We start from the raw sequence: 19,889 nt of genomic DNA on the forward strand, positions 1-19,889 counted from the left end.
TGTTAGTCTTTTTGAGAAGAAAAGTGAACGGAAGTCCGTGAATGTGGAAACCACTGGGAAAATTTGAGTGGCCTTTCCCCCTTTGTGAGAAAAGGGTATTGGGTTGCTTTGTACATGAACAACTATTCTTAGGGCATCTGATTCTTAAGGCACCGGCGTGGAACGTGGGCCAGTTGGAGAACTTGAAATTAACTCTTAAGTTAATTTCACTTATAAAAGGCCTATGTCTGGTCTGCTTAACTAGGCAAGCTGCTCGGTGAACCACTCTCTGAGTGGCCTGAATTGGAACAGACACCCAACAGCTGAGAGCCTGAGGCATCTTGTTCAGTGAACAAACCCCCCGACTGTGTAGCGGCACCTCCTGGCCCACCCAGATCTCCTCTCTATAGCAGATTCCGTTTCCTTTAAAAGAGTCTGTTCCAGCTTCTTGACTTGGAGTAAATATGTGGCTTATACTGGTTGCGTGCTGGCAAGGTGCAGGGCCGTTTCATGCTTGCATTCAGCAAATGCTGGCCTCCTGTGTGCCAAGCATTATTTTAAGCATCAGTAGACAAAAATGGACAAAATTCCTGCCATTAGAGGTCACATTTCAGTATAGGGAAGACAGACAACATAGGTGTAATTTAATAGTAAATTAAGATTGAGATAAGTGAAGACAGATTGCATACCAGGCAGACGCAGACTGTCAGCTTCAGGAATGCAGGTATCTTCCCAGGTCAGTTATGGAGTGATCTTACAATTTTTAAGACACCTTGGATTTAGTCTTGGTGAGTAGAAAACTGCACTAGATAGAGACGGGTCTATCCTTTTTCTAGCCACAGCAGCACAGAAATCATATCTGGGGATAGAGATGTGTATGAAATGAGTCTTGCCGCTTCTCCTCTCCTCCCCTTATTGGTGATGAGCAGACACGTAACTGTGATGGATGAGGCTCAGCAAGAGCAAATCCGACTTGCACGTTGCCCTCAGCTTTGGGTTGGAGAATCCTGCAGTTACCAGTGTGCTTGGGCCTCTTGTGTCCCCAGCCCGCCCGCATCACCTGTCGTGACGCTTCAGGTCGCTTCCTTGTGTAATCCAGAGGTTGGCCGGCTTAGGGCTTAGCGTCTGTTTTTGTTCAGCCCACGGGCAAAGCGTTTGGGGGAAAGTATCAGAAGAGGAGCGTTTCGTGCTCTGGAAGTTCTGTGGAAGTCAAACTTCAGGGACACAAATAGTTTTATGGGAACACAGCCCTGCTCATTTGTCTGCATGTTGTCTAGAGCTGCCTGTGCGGCCACAACAGAGGTGAATGGTTGGATTAGACCGTGTGGCCTGTGAAGCCTGAAATACTGTGTGGTCGTTTCCAGAAAAGTTTGTCACCCCCTGGTTTAAACATCGCTGGGCAGACGGAATAAATGAGGGCCATCGAGATGGGATGCCCGTCAGTTTCCCTAAAACCCGTCGTGTTCAGCTGCAAACAATACGGTGGCCTGTTTTTGTGAGATTTGTCATACCGGTCAATGAAAACTTTCCTTAGAGCAGTAATGGGAAAGTGAGGTTTGTATTTACTAGAATTAACTTTGGGGTCTCTTATCTTTATATACCTTAGTATGTCGGAAAAGACGAAGGAATCATTTGCTGGGAAAGACACGTAGTGTCCCTGAAAATGTTGTTTTCATGGTGGCCAGATGCCTCACGCCTTTTGTCTTCCAGCCCAAGCCACAGCAGGAAAGACATCTTGCCGTAGGGTCCTGGGGACGGCTGCACAGAGGGGACGACAAAGCGCCCTCAAGACCATCGGGGCCCTGTCCAAGTCCCTGTGCTGTTATCAGCGTCAGGTGCAGTCGTCCCACGTGCTTTAGAGCACATCATACCTTCTCGCCTGTTTGCTTTCTCAGTCTCCTGGGTTTTTTGTCATCGCTGCAAAGGTCCTCGCCGCCCAGAACACACGCATTTTGCCCACGTGCTAGCTGGTAGATGGAAATGCTCAGAACTCAGGGGAAGCGCGTGTGCGCCCAGGCCGTCCTCACATCAGGCACCGAGGCCAGGATGAGCATTCCGTTCTGATCACTTCTTGTTAAAGACATTACAGGGGCATGTACCTCAAGTCCTACTTCGCTCTCTTCTGGAAACCGCCACTTGAGACAGTTGCAAAGACTGGCCAACGCTGAGTGGCTCCAAGGCAGGAGGTACAGGGAAAGCTGGTCTTACCACCCTGTGCTTGCACCGCTAGTTCAGAGTTTCGTGTGCATTCTTATTTGACTCAACATGTGGTATATGTTTTTTTCTTCTCCTGAAATTAATAGTAAAGATCCCAGATTGCAGAGGTCATAGGTCTTAACCTAGGAATTAAAAACCGCTGCTTATAATATAAGACCGGTCAGGTAACTAAAAGTGAGGGTGGCCCCAAATTGGGGAGTGCAGGCTCTAAGAGGGGTCCCAGCTGGTGGGTTTTAGTTCTGGGAACATGAGTCCACTGTTGTCAGGTCTTGTTGTTTTTCAAGCAAAGCTAGAAGTCTGCGATTTTTGTGTGACCACTTCCCCGTTTTTGAATACTAACCACTAATTAAAAAATAAAATTTAATATTTGCTGGCTCACCACACACGGCGTCTTTCAGAAGGAGGGAGAAAAGCAATGGAATGAAATGTGTGTGTGTTATAACTGGCTTGGGCTACTGGTCCTTCCTGCTGAATGTCCCAGTGTGAGTATGTGACTACTGAGCGTGAAACGGTTTTTATCAGTCAAGGTTCTCCCCTTCTCAATGGAAAAGAACCATTTTTTGCCTGCCATGAATACTTGTAGCAATCATGAAATGTGTTATTCAACAAAATGTTGTGTGGGATTCATATTAGGCGTAAAGGGGATTTAAACTAGAAATGTACAGTTTTGCTGAGAAGTGACGTGTATACTTGGAAAGCTCTAGAGTAACAACAATAAGCTGAGGTGCCCCCAAAGGGGTGGCACAGAGCTGCTTTAGGAGCAGAGCCGAGGGTCGAGGAGGGCCGACAGAACAGGCTCCGAAGAAACAGAATTGAAGCTGATGGTGAAACAGGTAGGGTTGTTACAGGCACAGCATTTCCAAAGGAAGTCGCCCTGTGAGCTTAGAGGCTCGTTCCCAGCAACGAGCACGATTTGCTTCAATCAGATGGGAGCAAAGGACTTTACTTTTCGGAAGAGCAGTTACTGGGTTTCTGCCCTTTGCCAGGCACTATTTAGATGCTCCTATGGGCAGCATCGTATCTCATCTGGTTAGATCAAGACGCAAGCTCCCTCGTAGGGAGTTGAGACAGAGAAGTTTCACGACATGTCCAAGCTCTTACAGGTAATAAAGGCAAAGCTGGGATTCAAACGAATGCCGCTCCGACCCCAAGCCCGTTCTTTTCACACAAATACTTTGCAGGGAAATTGGGTTGGTTGGGGTGAATTATGTAGAGAATGACTGCTAGGTCAGGTAGTCCTTTCTGGGCAATTAGACAATAACTGAAACAGAAGTAACGTGACAAGAACTGGGTGTTTTAGGAGAATTTAAATAAATGGATGGAGAAGAAGAGCCGTAAAACAGAAAGGAAAAACTGCTCAAGTAACCCACGTGTGAAGTGATGAGAATCAGAACTGGAATGGGAAAGAAATGAAAATTACTGGAACTTGGTGACTTAAGTCTGGGGAACGAAGCAGGGGAAGTAAGTTTAATTGGCATGTATTTGCAGTCAGAATGGATTCTGCATTGTATTCATGCATTGCTGTTCTGTTAGAATTTTAATTATTGGTAATGAATGTTCTTTGCAGCCTAAAAATATTTGATCTTGAATTTTTTATGCTAATGAGAATTTCTTAGGTAAAAGGACTGAAAGGAAAACACATTTTCTCAAGAGCTTGGTTAAGCTAATTAAAGCTGCATAATAGCTTCAGGTTGAATAACAAATGAATGAAATTTTAAATTATCTTTAAATGAAAAGGATAAGCACTGATGTGTACTTACAAAGTTAGAGGTTTGGTAGGGACAGGATGGAGTTTGAAAGTCATTCCCTTTGTTTTTTAGGTAAAGAAAAAGACCTGGCTGCTTACTAGATACGTGACCTTGGGCAGGTTATTAAGTCTGAATATCTGTTTCCTCATTTTTAAAGTGGGGATATCAGTAGCACCAATGTCACAGGGTCCTGGAGAGAGTTTAATGAGATAATGTAAATAAAGCAATAAAAACAGCCCTTGGCCCATAGTAAGCTCTGAAGAACTCTTGAGTACTGTCCAAGCATGCGAGGGTGGTGGGTTGTGGTTTTGATTATGAATGTTTAAATAATAAAGGGTCAGAAATCACATTTTCTGAATTCTCTGCAGATCATAGACTTTTTTTTTTTTTTTATACCGTGCTAATCATTTTTTTCTGTTTATGTCTGGTAATCTCCTTTACCTCCTTGGATTTGTAGCCTTATAAGCCCACAGTGTAACAGTTAAGAAATTTTTCTGCCTTTCATTCTCTTCCCTCTTTCTTCCCAAATGCCAGACTGGCTAATGGGCCCTGCAGATTGTTTGGCCTGCTGAAAATGAGGTAGAACTTGCGATTTCTCCACAGCTACCCCACCTCTGCCAGGACACATCCACATAAACTGAAATGCCCTTTTGTGGTTTGGGTCTTTTTCTGAATCTTCGTGGAAAGTACATTTTGTGGCCTAAAGATGAATAAATAAAGTTGACTCCTTTTTTTCCTTTCTAAGTAACCTGTGAAATACTTTAAGCATTTTATCTGCCAGGATACTCATTTTTTATAAGAAAACTCTTGACTTTGAAAATCATTGTTAACTTGCGGCAGTTTGGCTTTGGGAAATTGCCAGTGTTACATGTTTTTGAATTTTAATCTTAAACTGTACAGGTATTGTGATTCTATAACAGCTTGGTGGTCTTATTGTACTTTTAGTCTGTGACTATTTACTTTTATGTAGAAATAAAATATTTACCTTTTTGGGGTGTGTGTGATTGCCAGTCACGTACTAAAAGTTCCTCTAATTCTTCTCTTACATCATTTTAATGTCGTTTGGCACCGTGTTTCCCAATCTTTGTTTCTTTATTGCCCTCTTAAGGAGCCTTTTAAAAGAGTTTCTTCCTAATTGCACACTCTCCTCTGTAAAATTTTAATTTCACAGATATATTGTGTGTTTATTGATGACGTATATGTGTTTTATACGTAACGAGTAAGGCTTTTTCAGTGCTCCCTTCCCCTAAAGAATCAGTGTCTGGCCCCTTGAGGTGATACAGTACTGCCGGCTGTGAGGATGCATGGTTTACAGCAGTGGATTCTCAAAACTTGTAGTTTCAGGACCTTTATATGCTCTGAAATTATCGAGTCCCCTGAAGAGCTTGTTTATGTGGGGTATACCTAGCGATATTTATCATATTACAAGTGAAAGCTGAGAAAAATGACAAAATATTTAATAACTTACTTCAAAATATTTTATGAAAAATAATCATTCCTCCCACAGCAAAATGGTTCAGTGAGAAAGGGGCATTGTTTTGCCGGTCTCTAAGGTCTGGCTTAACAGCAAACAGCAAGATTCTCATAATCGGGTCTCTAATCAATCTGTTAAAACGTTACAAAGAAATGTCAGTGTTAATACTGTATGTAGTTGGAAAAGGAAGAAGTATTTCAATAACGCTTTCAGGTAATAGAAGTTGTTCTTTGGTATTACACCAAAACTTGACAAATTGTGGTTTCTTAAAGGGATAGTTGAATGTAGAGTCTCAAACTATATAAAGACTTTTTGTCCCGTTACTTCAAAAATTCATTGGTCTGTCTTTCACTTTGAATGGATCTTTTGCTCATGAATAGTTGTGTGCTATTATACATCGGTCACTTGGAAAATATTGGTTTCCTGACTTACACAGATCTTCCAAACATTGATACGGTGCCCGCTACTCACGTGCCATTAATATCACCACTGGTCTTAACAGAAACTCTAAAAATTGGAGATACTTGTCAAGCTTCTTTTCACATAAATGCTGTCCTTGGCCGTAAATACTGTTCGTTGTTTTTCTTGAAGTGACAGGCTCACTTTGTTCATTTTTGAGAAAATGTCTGCCCTATACTCTAGTCTGAATAGCCAGAGTTTGTCAGTCTTCTTCAAAATAAAACACATGTTCTGTGAAAAAGATGAATTGGTCAGCTTGCAACTCAAACAGCTACCCACCGTGCTGTTTCTTCAGTCATCGTCGCTCTGTACAAAGTAGAAATGCTTTATGCATATTTCCACTTTATCACACAAAATACTAACGAGACGTGTGTGCTCACAGTCAAGATCTAATAAAATTCCTTTACTGTGAGTGGTGAGAAGGAACCCCCCAGTATTACCCTTGGGCGCCATTGTCTGTCTGGGGTTGGCACCTTGGTAAGGTCCCACGTGTCTTACCCCATTGCTTTTGCCCGGACCAGCGTGGTGAGAAGGCCGCATAACTAGTAATATTTAGCATCTTATGGAGACAGTCCCGACCTCCCTGGGGTCCTGGCGCACACTGGGAGAACCACAGGTTTAGACCATGGACTTTGGAGCCAGGCGCCCTGCATTCAATCCCATCAGCTATGGACATGACCTTGAGCCACTACCCTGATGCCAAAAGCAGCCAAACATTGTCCCTCAGGAGCATAGTACCCCCCCCCCCCCATCGAGAATATGTCAATAGCTTTTCTTTCTCATGGTTACTTTTTCATTTGATACGAGTACATATTTACAGAACTGCAGGAGGGGGTGGGGGGTACCTAAAGTGATTTATATGTATGTATGCATGTACGTATGTATGTATGTACATATGTATGTATGTACGTATGTATGCATATGTGAATATATAGCAGAGCAGCAAAGATTGGGTCCTGAAATGACTTGCCATCATGCCATAAGAAAGATATTTGTCAGAATCCCAAACTGTATTCCTAGGACAAAGGTCTAAATATCCTCAACAGTTTTAGGACATTTCTTTTTAAAGGCAAATGATGAGCTTGCTGCTTTGTTTTGTAATCTAGTCAAGTGCATTACTGCTCTTGGTTCTGAAATCTGCATTAGATACTCTACCCCCAACCCCGCAGCTGTCTTTTCTGATGGTTTAAGTATGGGGAAAAATCTATTCTCGGTAATGGGAATGCTTTCCTTCATTGTCAGCCCAAGGACTCTCCAAGGCAAAGCACTGTCCTCCTGTGTCAGCCTCGTCTCTCAGGCTCCAGGAACACGGCCTCGTCCTAAATGCACACACACCTTCGTTGCATTGGGGGTTTTCATAAGAGCCTGTTACTACCTTCTGTCATGTTCCTCACGCCAAAGACCCACTTGCTTTGTGGGAGAAGCGGCACGTGGGGTTCTCCATCTGCTGTGATTGATAATAAAGGGTCAGAAATCACATTTTCTGAATTCTCTGCAGATCATAGACTTTTTTTTTTTTTATACCGTGCTAATCATTTTTTTCTGTTTATGTCTGGTAATCTCCTTTACCTCCTTGGATTTGTAGCCTTATAAGCCCACAGTGTAACAGTTAAGAAATTTTTCTGCCTTTCATTCTCTTCCCTCTTTCTTCCCAAATGCCAGACTGGCTAATGGGCCCTGCAGATTGTTTGGCCTGCTGAAAATGAGGTAGAACTTGCGATTTCTCCACAGCTACCCCACCTCTGCCAGGACACATCCACATAAACTAAAATGCCCTTTTGTGGTTTGGGTCTTTTTCTGAATCTTCGTGGAAAGTACATTTTGTGGCCTAAAGATGAATAAATAAAGTTGACTCCTTTTTTTCCTTTCTAAGTAACCTGTGAAATACTTTAAGCATTTTATCTGCCAGGATACTCATTTTTTATAAGAAAACTCTTGACTTTGAAAATCATTGTTAACTTGCGGCAGTTTGGCTTTGGGAAATTGCCAGTGTTACATGTTTTTGAATTTTAATCTTAAACTGTACAGGTATTGTGATTATATAACAGCTTGGTGGTCTTATTGTACTTTTAGTCTGTGACTATTTACTTTTATGTAGAAATAAAATATTTACCTTTTTGGGGTGTGTGTGATTGCCAGTCACGTACTAAAAGTTCCTCTAATTCTTCTCTTACATCATTTTAATGTCGTTTGGCACCGTGTTTCCCAATCTTTGTTTCTTTATTGCCCTCTTAAGGAGCCTTTTAAAAGAGTTTCTTCCTAATTGCACACTCTCCTCTGTAAAATTTTAATTTCACAGATATATTGTGTGTTTATTGATGACGTATATGTGTTTTATACGTAACGAGTAAGGCTTTTTCAGTGCTCCCTTCCCCTAAAGAATCAGTGTCTGGCCCCTTGAGGTGATACAGTACTGCCGGCTGTGAGGATGCATGGTTTACAGCAGTGGATTCTCAAAACTTGTAGTTTCAGGACCTTTATATGCTCTGAAATTATCGAGTCCCCTGAAGAGCTTGTTTATGTGGGGTATACCTAGCGATATTTATCATATTACAAGTGAAAGCTGAGAAAAATGACAAAATATTTAATAACTTACTTCAAAATATTTTATGAAAAATAATCATTCCTCCCACAGCAAAATGGTTCAGTGAGAAAGGGGCATTGTTTTGCCGGTCTCTAAGGTCTGGCTTAACAGCAAACAGCAAGATTCTCATAATCGGGTCTCTAATCAATCTGTTAAAACGTTACAAAGAAATGTCAGTGTTAATACTGTATGTAGTTGGAAAAGGAAGAAGTATTTCAATAACGCTTTCAGGTAATAGAAGTTGTTCTTTGGTATTACACCAAAACTTGACAAATTGTGGTTTCTTAAAGGGATAGTTGAATGTAGAGTCTCAAACTATATAAAGACTTTTTGTCCCGTTACTTCAAAAATTCATTGGTCTGTCTTTCACTTTGAATGGATCTTTTGCTCATGAATAGTTGTGTGCTATTATACATCGGTCACTTGGAAAATATTGGTTTCCTGACTTACACAGATCTTCCAAACATTGATACGGTGCCCGCTACTCACGTGCCATTAATATCACCACTGGTCTTAACAGAAACTCTAAAAATTGGAGATACTTGTCAAGCTTCTTTTCACATAAATGCTGTCCTTGGCCGTAAATACTGTTCGTTGTTTTTCTTGAAGTGACAGGCTCACTTTGTTCATTTTTGAGAAAATGTCTGCCCTATACTCTAGTCTGAATAGCCAGAGTTTGTCAGTCTTCTTCAAAATAAAACACATGTTCTGTGAAAAAGATGAATTGGTCAGCTTGCAACTCAAACAGCTACCCACCGTGCTGTTTCTTCAGTCATCGTCGCTCTGTACAAAGTAGAAATGCTTTATGCATATTTCCACTTTATCACACAAAATACTAACGAGACGTGTGTGCTCACAGTCAAGATCTAATAAAATTCTTTACTGTGAGTGGTGAGAAGGAACCCCCCAGTATTACCCTTGGGCGCCATTGTGTGTCTGGGGTTGGCACCTTGGTGAGGTCCCACGTGTCTTACCCCATTGCTTTTGCCCGGACCAGCGTGGTGAGAAGGCCGCATAACTAGTAATATTTAGCATCTTATGGAGACAGTCCCGACCTCCCTGGGGTCCTGGCGCACACTGGGAGAACCACAGGTTTAGACCATGGACTTTGGAGCCAGGCGCCCTGCATTCAATCCCATCAGCTATGGACATGACCTTGAGCCACTACCCTGATGCCAAAAGCAGCCAAACATTGTCCCTCAGGAGCATAGTACCCCCCCCCCATCGAGAATATGTCAATAGCTTTTCTTTCTCATGGTTACTTTTTCATTTGATACGAGTACATATTTACAGAACTGCAGGAGGGGGTGGGGGGTACCTAAAGTGATTTATATGTATGTATGCATGTACGTATGTATGTATGTACGTATGTATGCATATGTGAATATATAGCAGAGCAGCAAAGATTGGGTCCTGAAATGACTTGCCATCATGCCGTAAGAAAGATATTTGTCAGAATCCCAAACTGTATTCCTAGGACAAAGGTCTAAATATCCTCAACAGTTTTAGGACATTTCTTTTTAAAGGCAAATGATGAGCTTGCTGCTTTGTTTTGTAATCTAGTCAAGTGCATTACTGCTCTTGGTTCTGAAATCTGCATTAGATACTCTACCCCCAACCCCGCAGCTGTCTTTTCTGATGGTTTAAGTATGGGGAAAAATCTATTCTCGGTAATGGGAATGCTTTCCTTCATTGTCAGCCCAAGGACTCTCCAAGGCAAAGCACTGTCCTCCTGTGTCAGCCTCGTCTCTCAGGCTCCAGGAACACGGCCTCGTCCTAAATGCACACACACCTTCGTTGCATTGGGGGTTTTCATAAGAGCCTGTTACTACCTTCTGTCATGTTCCTCACGCCAAAGACCCACTTGCTTTGTGGGAGAAGCGGCACGTGGGGTTCTCCATCTGCTGTGATTGATTATTGCCTTCCTGGGGTTCCCACACAGTCCTCTGCCCTGATAGTTTTTAAAATTTAAATACTTAAAAAAATTTTTTGTTCCCAGTGAGGCGAATAGTATCTTCATTTAAGAGGATTTTAAAAGTACAGATCAGAAGAAGAATCACCACGAGCTTCGCCACGCTTTCTGTGTCCTCCCCTGTCCTTTCTGATGATTAACAGGTGCTGTTTTTGTCCTAATTAGCAACATTTTGTATATGCATTTCATACGGTGCCTGTTCTCTTTTCTGATTATAACCTAGTTGTTCTATTGACGACCCACCCCTATGGGAGAATGAGTGGTTCAAAGGGCCATCTTTTACAAGGCTCTTAAGGTGAAGTGCTACATTGCTTTCCGAAAAGATTGAACCAGTTTCTCATTTCAACAGCATTCTGCCCATTTTTCCCTGTCTTCACCAGCGTTGATATTATGTGAAATGCTTTTTAAACAGAATCAATTATACAAGTTAAAACATGAACTTTGAACAAGAGTTTAAGTGTTTAGAAATTAATAGTATAACATACAGCACAACTTATATTTCTTATTACTGGGAGTGCAAACTGAACTAGACTTGAAGGGTTTCCTTGCCACCGAATGGTGTGGCGTCCTCTGAACAGATCTTTCTCTAGTTCTTTATACTCTCCCGGCCCGTGCAGACCTGCTTGTGTGGAGTGGGTGGCGATCCCAATTCAGTTCGTGTCCTCTTGTTGTTTATTTTTCCTCTCTCCACCTTGACCCTAGGTCTTGAGACAGTGGCATAGAGTGGTTCATGTGGGAGTATGTGTGGGCTTTTCTTTGTTAGGGAAAGCAGGTTGGGATCATGTCTGGCTGCAGTGTGGGCCTGATTTTTTTGCGACTTCTCTGTGGATTTCAGGTGTGCAACAGAGGAACATGGCTCAGGAAACGAATCACAGCCAAGTGCCTATGCTCTGCTCCACTGGCTGCGGATTTTATGGAAACCCTCGCACAAACGGCATGTGTTCCGTATGCTACAAAGAACATCTTCAAAGACAGAACAGTAGCAATGGTAGAATAAGCCCACCTGGTAAGTACTTGTGTTAAAACATGGCGGTATTCGTAATAGAGATGCACTTGGATAGCACAACGGACCCAGAACCCTTTTCTGCTGTCACATTGTACTTGGATTACTGCAGTCATATGAGTACAATTTCTCATTACACCGTGATTATCAGTGGTCGGGAAAGAGGCTGCGAGTCTTTGCCCATTGAAAACAGCCCCTCGGCTCCATTCCAGTCACCGCTGCGGAACTCCACGTGCTTAGTAAAGCCGAGGCATACCTCCCGTATATGGGGCTACCTTGGAGAGCAAGGTGAGGCAGTGAGGGCTCCAAGAGGACCTGGGTGCTGTGATCTTGGACCACTTCTGAATTCTGGATAGTTGTAGAAGGAAAGAATGGGGTGCAGATAACGTAGCCGACTTTAGAGAAAGTCTGACCCCCCTCCCAAGAAAGACAGGTGGAGAAGTTAGACTCAGAGTAAGGGGTGCTGTACCCCAGTTCACTTGAGTTCTTGATGCCTTTTTCAGTCAGAGGGTTCTGGAACTGAGGTGGGCTTTTGTTTCAATAGTTGTGTTAGAAGGATCATGAGACTTCTGAGCAGAAGCTTCGCGAAAGTCAAGTGTTAAGAGTATCCCTCTAGGCTAATGCTGAAGTGCATATGTTTTTGCGATTGATGACCGTGCAGGCTCTTACTTAGTTCATTTAAAACTTTGTATTTTTCTGGTCATTGCTTCACGTTCAAACCAAAAGAGAGAACCATTTAGTGCAAACCTCTCTAAGATCAAAGCAATATAAATTGTTGTTTTTAAAATGAAATCACCATCTGAATTTCTACCATATGAAGAACAGAGGAAAATTACGTAACCTAATGTGCTGAGCACTAAATTGTCTCATTTGTGCACTGAACTTGGAAGATGTTTGGGAGTTTAAGGGGCTGGTGGTGTTCAGTCCTAAGAAACAGGATTTTAGTTCATTAATATGTACAATGGTTTCCTTTGCGGTTAAATTAATGTATTTTCATTGGAAAACTATAGTATTGAAAAATTGTAGCTAAAAGTGATGAACCAACATATTATACAATAAAACAAAATTAATATACTATATTTTGTGGAAAATTGATCTTGATTTTTTTAGATAAGGTGTTGGACTGGCCAGAGTACAGAATCACTAATCTGAAATGTGGTCCTGTTACAGCGACTTCTGTCAGTAGTCTGTCTGAGTCTTTACCAGTTCAGTGCACAGAAGGCTGTGTCCCAGAAGCTCAGTCAGCGTTAGACTCTACATCTTCATCTGTGCAGCCAAGGTAAGGCGTGCTCTCGGAGCTGGGTTTAGCAAGCGAATGGAAGGTAGCGAGTATATTCCATGTGTGATCAATGAAAACTATGTAAAGTCACATTGTACTGACTCATTAGAAAAGGCTTCTTATTGTTTTTGTAGGTCGTCTTTTAAGTCTCAGATTTCCTTTTCACACAGCTTTTCCTTTATTCCTCCTCCTCATCTATCCTGACTCAGCCACTGAAGTCCTTTGGAGGCGTGTTAAGTTCTTCTAGTCATAGTCCTAGTCTGCAAGTGTTAGTATTTTGTATTAAAAACTAGTCTTGTCACACATTCTCTTTGTTTTAAATCATGATGTGGTACTCACATTTATTTGTATTGTAGTGTCCTTTTTCTTTTTAACTTTGAAGTCACACCATTTAGAAGCCTGAAAATACAGAAACATTTGTTTCACTCTTATTCTAGTGGGAAACAAATGGTAAGTTTCTACTGGGGAGTTTCTTTTTCCAGTTCGTGCCGGGAGGTGTTCAGTTCCTTTTATGCCGCTGTATCATATAAAACTCCGTATTGGGGTTTCTATGCACGTCTTTCTCACGCTTGTTTTCATGGCGTGAATTCACGTATAAGCATACACCCTGTTGCTTTATTTCCAAAGCAATAAATTTCTGGTAATTGGTCAAAGTTTCAAACTCTATGGTTGTCTTTAAGTTACATAAAAGGTATTTTTGTGTTAATTCTTCTCTTAATAATCTACTTAGCTATGTTGAACTCTTATTGTATCACTTTGGTTGCTATTTGTGCACAGAGGTGATCTTTTGAAATCAAAATGTTTTTGCTTTTCTAGCCCTGTATCAAATCAGTCACTTTTATCAGAATCGGTAGCATCTTCCCAAGTGGACAGTACATCTGTGGACAAAGCAATACCTGAAACAGAAGACCTGCAAGGTTTGCATATGAACTAGCTTATATTTTGTCTTTTATTTAACTTTTGAGTGTTATAAGTCAGGCACTATCCTAGGTGCATATATTTGAAAACTTACCTGCCTAAAATACATTATTTTTATATTTGTTTTCTTTTTGAGCAGAATATTTTATATCCTCACGTATTTGACTGAAATGTTGGGAGCCATTTCCATTTCCCACTGGTGTATAATTGTGTCATTAGCGTAAACATCGAAATTTGAAAATGTATTTAGTTTGAGAAATATAAGTGACCGAGTGGTGGTAGTATGGTATTTTCTTTTACTATTTTGGCCAGTTTATTCTAAATAACATTGCCTCTCCATGCAGACTGGGGCTGCTGGCTTGGAGGGGGGGGGGTCTCTTCTTTTTGACCGCCCTCCAGGAGACTATCTAACCTGACTGGCAGCCCCCCGCTTTCCCACCTGTGATCTAAAGCACGAGTCACATTCAGTTACTTGTGTTCACAGAGGTGCCTCTCTTCTTGCCCACACTCTTTATGCCCCCACCGTGCGGATCCACGTGACCTAGGAGGACTTCACAGTGTGTACGAAGGCTTTCTTAGTGGGCAGAGGCAGCAGAGGAGGCATTTGTTAAATGAATGCTGAATGAGTGACATTCTACCAGTGTGTGCACACACAGTGTTAATTGAAGACAGAGCCTCGGGAAAGGCAGGGCCAAGGATGAGCAGTGTCGTTTTGCCTGTGGCGTGGCTTAGAGACCAAAGCCGCCCTGGCCAGTGAAACCTTCCATTGTATATGGTGTTCACACGCTGATGACAGATACATCTGGTAGTCTTAGCTGAAGTTTGCGAACATTTAAATTTAGTTAAGCTTGCTAGTTCCCTTGCTCTGATTTCATGCCCAACAAATGATTGGCATAATTTGCCCATTTGCAGATTTTGCAATAGCAAGAAAATAATACTCTCTGGCCAATGTAAGTATTCTAATCCACTCAACATATTATTTATTACAAATTCATAAATATTATAAGTGAATAATTTTTTAGTTAAATAGAAATGCTTAAGGGAAGGACAGAGATGAGGGATATTTTTAAAAAGTAGGTATAGAAAAAGTCCCAATATTTGGTTGTCCATTGCACATGGGAAATAAGACAAGGGTGGTATTAAAGCTTTCAGTTTGATGACAGTGGCAATGGTGTGGTGAAGACAGGGAGGCTGAGAGAGAAGCAGTATGGTCAGGGAAGGTGTTAGGTACAGTAAGTTGGAAGTAATCAAATTTCAAAACTAAGAGCTCAATTGGAGGTCGCAGGCAGGTAATAGGTATTTAAATGTGTGATGAGTATTATGCCTGACATTTGGAAGTCCTTGGCACAGGCTGAAAAAGGAGAGGCTAAAATCAAGAGGAGCAAGTAGGCCGGTGAGTCAGCAAGGGGAGAAAAAGAATTCTAGGTTCTGGTTAGTTTCAGGCCCCAGATGACGGGGGAATTGGAAGAAGCAAGGATCCCTTCTCAGGAGAGCGCGAAGAAGAAAGAAGGGAAACAGGCTGGGCTCACGAGGATGTTGTTTATGTCCTACAAGAGACCACAGTGTAGAATGTTGGGAGCACAAACACGTGTCTGCTTAAGGAGACAGTAGCCGTTGTTGGAGATGCCTGGCGAGGAATGAAGGTTGTAGGTTGGCGAACTGTCTTCCTGGGAAGTGTTTTTGTACCATTCATGGTGTTGGGAGAAAAATCTACTCTTCTGGGCCTAGCCCTGAGGACATTAATGCAAAAGGTGGTCTTGATACCATAGGAGGAGAAACTGTAGGGAGCTTTAAAATTTTAGAGACTCCTTTTTTCAGTGACTTGCAGGTCAAACCAGTATTAACTTTTAAGTACCTTTAACAAACTTAGCATTTATAATTTCTGCATAGCAGAATCTTTGAAAAATCAGGCATATGTTATATCTGTGTTTGAGAAGATTAGTTTTCAAGGTGTAAAACCTCTTAGTCTAGTTTTTAAAAACATACTGTTGAATTAAGCATCTTCGCCAGCTAGACTCATGCACACAGATATGTGTGTATCTGTATGGAGACACCTGCTTTCGTAACATGAACGGACTTGGGATTTTCCTGTTTGGTGGGAGCAAACGCAGAGACTGTCTTTCCCCCTATTTAATAGATGGATGAAACGAGGCACAGAGAGGAAAAGTTTTTAACTCAAGTCCAGTGGTCACGTGGGCCAGAACTGGAACCCAGGTGCCTGACTCAGCCAGTGTCTCTGCACTAAACACTTGGGGACATGTGTGTTCCTGTCACCATCTCCAGGCCCTGCCGTCCCCAGGGTAGGATCCGTTGACTTGGTACCTACCCCGGTATCCGTCTTCTTCCTTTCTGCTCCATTTGCAGCCCTCAGGGAAATTTAGTTAGTTAGGCAGGGAGACCATCGAGATGAAGAGGGTACGTGGGTAGCAGCTGTGTGTCCAGGCCAGAATTTCCTAATATTTTTACTGGAATTTTCAGAACAGTGCCCTTGAAAGAGCTTTTTTTCTCTGTAGGTGTTCTGCTTATAATTACAATCTGTCACCCCCTCCCCAGGTGGGTGGTACTGCTTTCATTTTGTCCTCATGGCTCTGAAGGATTTTTCTCATGTTTAACTGAGAATTTAGCATCTTACAGTGTGTTTATTGTTTAGTTGTGATTTTTAATTTAATGAATGCACAGTGTCACTTGGGAATGTCAAATGTCCGGTTTACAGAAGCCAGCTTTAAGAGAAAAAAGACTTGTAAGTGTTAGTGCTCTCTGAACCGTCCTAATTCTCGTGTTGAGCAAGACACTTCACTTTGGTGAACCTCTCGGCCCCTGAGATACCAACTGTAGTAAGAAGAGTGTGGAACTGAATTTAGAGGTTCTGTTTTCATGACTTGACACCGCCATTTCTCTGAGCCTTAATTTCTTTATTTTAGAGGAGAATAATAACCATGTCCACCTTTATAGGGTGTTAGAAGGCAGTGAAATATTGGAGGTGAAATGAGACTTGTAAACTACAAAGCATACTCTTCCTCTGCAGTCAGATGCCACAGTGACTCGGGAGTTAGTTATAGGAGGCTGAGAATAAGAGAATCTGAAGCTTTCCCAGGGGTGAATGAAATCATGTGCGAAGGCGGTAAGCGCCCCATGACTGAAGCATTCTGGGAAAGCCGGGTCGTTGTCGGGAACAAGGCAGGGAGCTTTCTAACACCAAGGGTTCCCGACTCCACACAAAGCTGAATTGTCGAATCGGTGGTTCGGAACACTCAGGAGTAGTCCCTCCGGACTAATTTCAGAAGCTATTTGGATTAAAAGTCAGGATTTCTTATGATTTGAAAGAGGGGGTGAGAATAGCCAAAACGGTCTAGAGAAAGTAGAACCAAGTTGGCAGAGAACCAACAGTTGCCAGTTTGAAAGCTCACTACCAGCTGCAGAAGCGAGCCACGTGGGTAGTCACACATGGGTGTGAATGAGAGTGTTACTCAGAACGATGGAGATCGGGGAGCAGCCCACACGGCCAGCCGCAGATGTGGGGCGCACACGAGTGCTACTCGGCCATCAAAAGGAATGGAGTTGTCTGCACAGGCCGCCACGTGGGTGGTAGGCTTGGAAAACCTGCGAACCGAAAGACTCCAGGTACAGAAGCCTCCCATTGTGTGAGTCCACGTCTGAGCCGTGGGTGCAGGGAAGGGACCATTTAGCCGGAGAAGAAAAGGGGAGAGCAAAAGCATTCAGGGAGGAAAACACGAAATTTGGGAAATACACAGCGAGAAATAGCAGTTGCTGGAGTGGCTGGTTCAGGCAAGTGTGTGTTGGAACTAAGTGGGGAAAGGCTTAGAGCCAGATCATGGAAAACCCTCAGCTGGTTCTGGATGGTCAGGGAAGAGAGCTGTTTCCAGGGGCAGTTGCTTGCTTGCTTGCTTGTTTGTTTAAGACAATACAAAGTTGTGGGTTAAGAAGAGTCAGTCACCAGTTTTTGGCCCCCAGAAGGTTGCTCACAGAAACTCGTCTCATCTGTCGGGCGGGATGCGTCCAGTAGCCTCGTGTGGCTGTTGAGCACTGAAGTGGGGCCAGTCCGGAGGGAGATGTTTAAGTACCTCCCGTGTTTCCCCGGAAATAAGGCCCAGCTGGACCATCAGCTCTACTGTTGCTTTTGGAGCACAAATTAATATAAGACCTGGAGTTATGTTGTTATGTTATGTTATGTTATGTTATGTTATGTTATGTTATGTTATGTTATGTTATGTTATGTTATGTTATGTTATGTTATGTTATGTTATGTTATGTTATGTTATGTTATGTTATGTTATGTTATGTTGTTATAAGACTGGTCTTATATTAATTTTTGCCCCAAAAGACGCATTAGAGCTGATGGTCCGGCTGGGTCTTATTTTCGGGGAAGCGCGGTATGTATGTGCCAGTTACACTTACTGTAAGTGGAACGTATACACTGGGTTTTGAAGACCTAGCACTGGAAAAGAGTGAAGGATTTCATGAATGGTTTCAGGTTGGTCACCTTTTAATGGCAACATATATTAATTCTAGCCGTGTCTGCTCCTCAGTGTGGCCGCTGGTGAGTGTCAGTTACACAGGCGCCTCATTGCTTTCGGGCCCTGCCGCCCACACAGGCTTACTTTCCTCGTGAATGTTATAATTTCCTCATTTCGAGCCAGGAGGAATTGAGGACCATCTGGCCTCTCCCCATGCTGCATATGAGGACAGGCAGTCCCTCGGGGTCACTGTGGGCACCCGTGCTCGCTGCTCTGTGTCCGCTAGGCGCACGGGGAGCAGGACAGCCCCCGACCCCAGGAGGTGCGCCGTGGTCCCTGAGTGGAGACTGGCCGTGATTCTTTGAGGGAGGACGTCTGTTCCAGTGCGTAGACCCTGTGCCCACTGGACGGTCATGTTTCTCACCCATAATGGCCTCTGACGTTCACTTTCCTTTTTCACTGTGTGTGCACATGCCTCGGAGGGGACGCTAAGCTGTGTGTCCTCACTGTTGCATTTGTGGACTTTGCTCTTTTTTTTACAGGACGCAGAGCAGAGGGCCTGTTCCTCTGGAATGCGATCCTCCTTGTGGGGAGTTAGACTGATTGTCCCGCCTGCTGCTGGTGAAGCATCTGAGCGGGTGGCCAGTGCTCTGTCTGGTTGGACTCCCAGGACAAATGCGTTAGCAGGCGCGGGGCAGTTCGTTTCCCAGCCTTAGTGGCCTCGCCCGGGCCTCCCAAATAGAGCCTTGGGGCCCGTGCACGCAACACTGGCTGTGGCCTGTGAATCGCTTCTCACCCCAGAATATGAAAACTGCCCAGTTCTCAGGACGCTGTCCTTATTTTGGCTTCAGGTTCCATAAGGATGGTCCTTGGCCATTGTAAGAGGTTGAGTTGTTTCCTTTTATATAACGTCCAGTTGGACAAGGCATGCTTTGGTCTTAAATCTCACGTAGCATCTGAGGAAGCGGCTATTTTCTGGAGGCTCTGGAGATTCCCACCGAGTAAGGTGGCACCCCTCCTGCGCGGGCCGCGGTGTGATTAGGGGAACCAGGGCCGTAAATATGGTAGATGAGCGCCGCAGGACATCAGCTCAGCAGTTACCGATGACAGCGGTGAGAGAGCCGGCGCCTGCCCTGACGGCTTAGGTCAAAGAGGCGACTGTGACAGTGTACAGAGTGCTGCTGGACACACAGTAGGGTCCCCTTTCTCAGGTGTCGGGGAGGCAGTGGAGTGAGAGTTGGTGAAAGCTGAAACAAGAAAGACAAATGAGTTGGCCAGGTGAACGAAGGGACCAGGGGGCCGTGGAAGAAGTATTCCACAGAGAAAGGCTGCCTTTTCCAGAAGCAGAGGTGGAAGGGAGCTGGCTGTGGGGTAGACAACAACGCACGGAGCATCGAGCAGGAATGGTGAGAGGCAAGGCTAGAGGAAGGAGGCTGAGCAAACTCAGCAAGGGCCTGAGCTTTATCCTGGGCTGTGTGGGGTCGTCCGAGGACCTAAACATGGGAGGGCCCACGTTCCATTTCCACGGGGGCGGTCGACTGACACAGCGTGGGAAGCAGGGACTGGAGCGGGGCGTGTGTGCAGTGCCCAGGGAGTTACAGGTAATCGGACGGCTTTCCTGGAGGGGGGGGTGCCTGAGCTCAGCCTTAAAGAAGACGGTGAGGGGGAGCGAGGACCTTTAGAACTGGCTGTAAGCGTGTGGCCAACGGGCCCGGCAGAGTCCCCTGGTTGGTTGAGCAGTAGGTTTCCCAAGAAGAAGGACACAGAATTGGAGAGGCTAA

The 19,889-nt window shown here is 43.6% G+C and overlaps 1 protein-coding gene across 9 annotated transcripts in view; it reads left to right on the forward strand.

The window, feature by feature from the left end:
• ZFAND6 (zinc finger AN1-type containing 6) overlaps window positions 1-19,889 on the forward strand; it is a 52,284-nt gene that overhangs the window by 29,102 nt on the left and 3,293 nt on the right. For 8 of the 9 annotated variants that reach the window (XM_019743459.2, XM_019743460.2, XM_019743461.2 and 5 more), the window contains 3 exons: window positions 11,269-11,439; window positions 12,607-12,715; window positions 13,532-13,632. In XM_019743459.2, the coding sequence (XP_019599018.1) occupies window positions 11,286-11,439; window positions 12,607-12,715; window positions 13,532-13,632 (364 nt within the window). In that variant the 5' untranslated portion in view covers window positions 11,269-11,285. Of the gene's footprint in view, window positions 1-10,460; window positions 10,577-11,268; window positions 11,440-12,606; window positions 12,716-13,531; window positions 13,633-19,889 lie in introns of those variants that run through there. The other variant, XM_074318281.1, reaches the window with a different exon arrangement.

The sequence above is a fragment of the Rhinolophus sinicus genome, linkage group LG13, assembly GCF_036562045.2.
Source record: "Rhinolophus sinicus isolate RSC01 linkage group LG13, ASM3656204v1, whole genome shotgun sequence".
NCBI classification, from domain to species: Eukaryota; Metazoa; Chordata; class Mammalia; order Chiroptera; family Rhinolophidae; genus Rhinolophus; species Rhinolophus sinicus.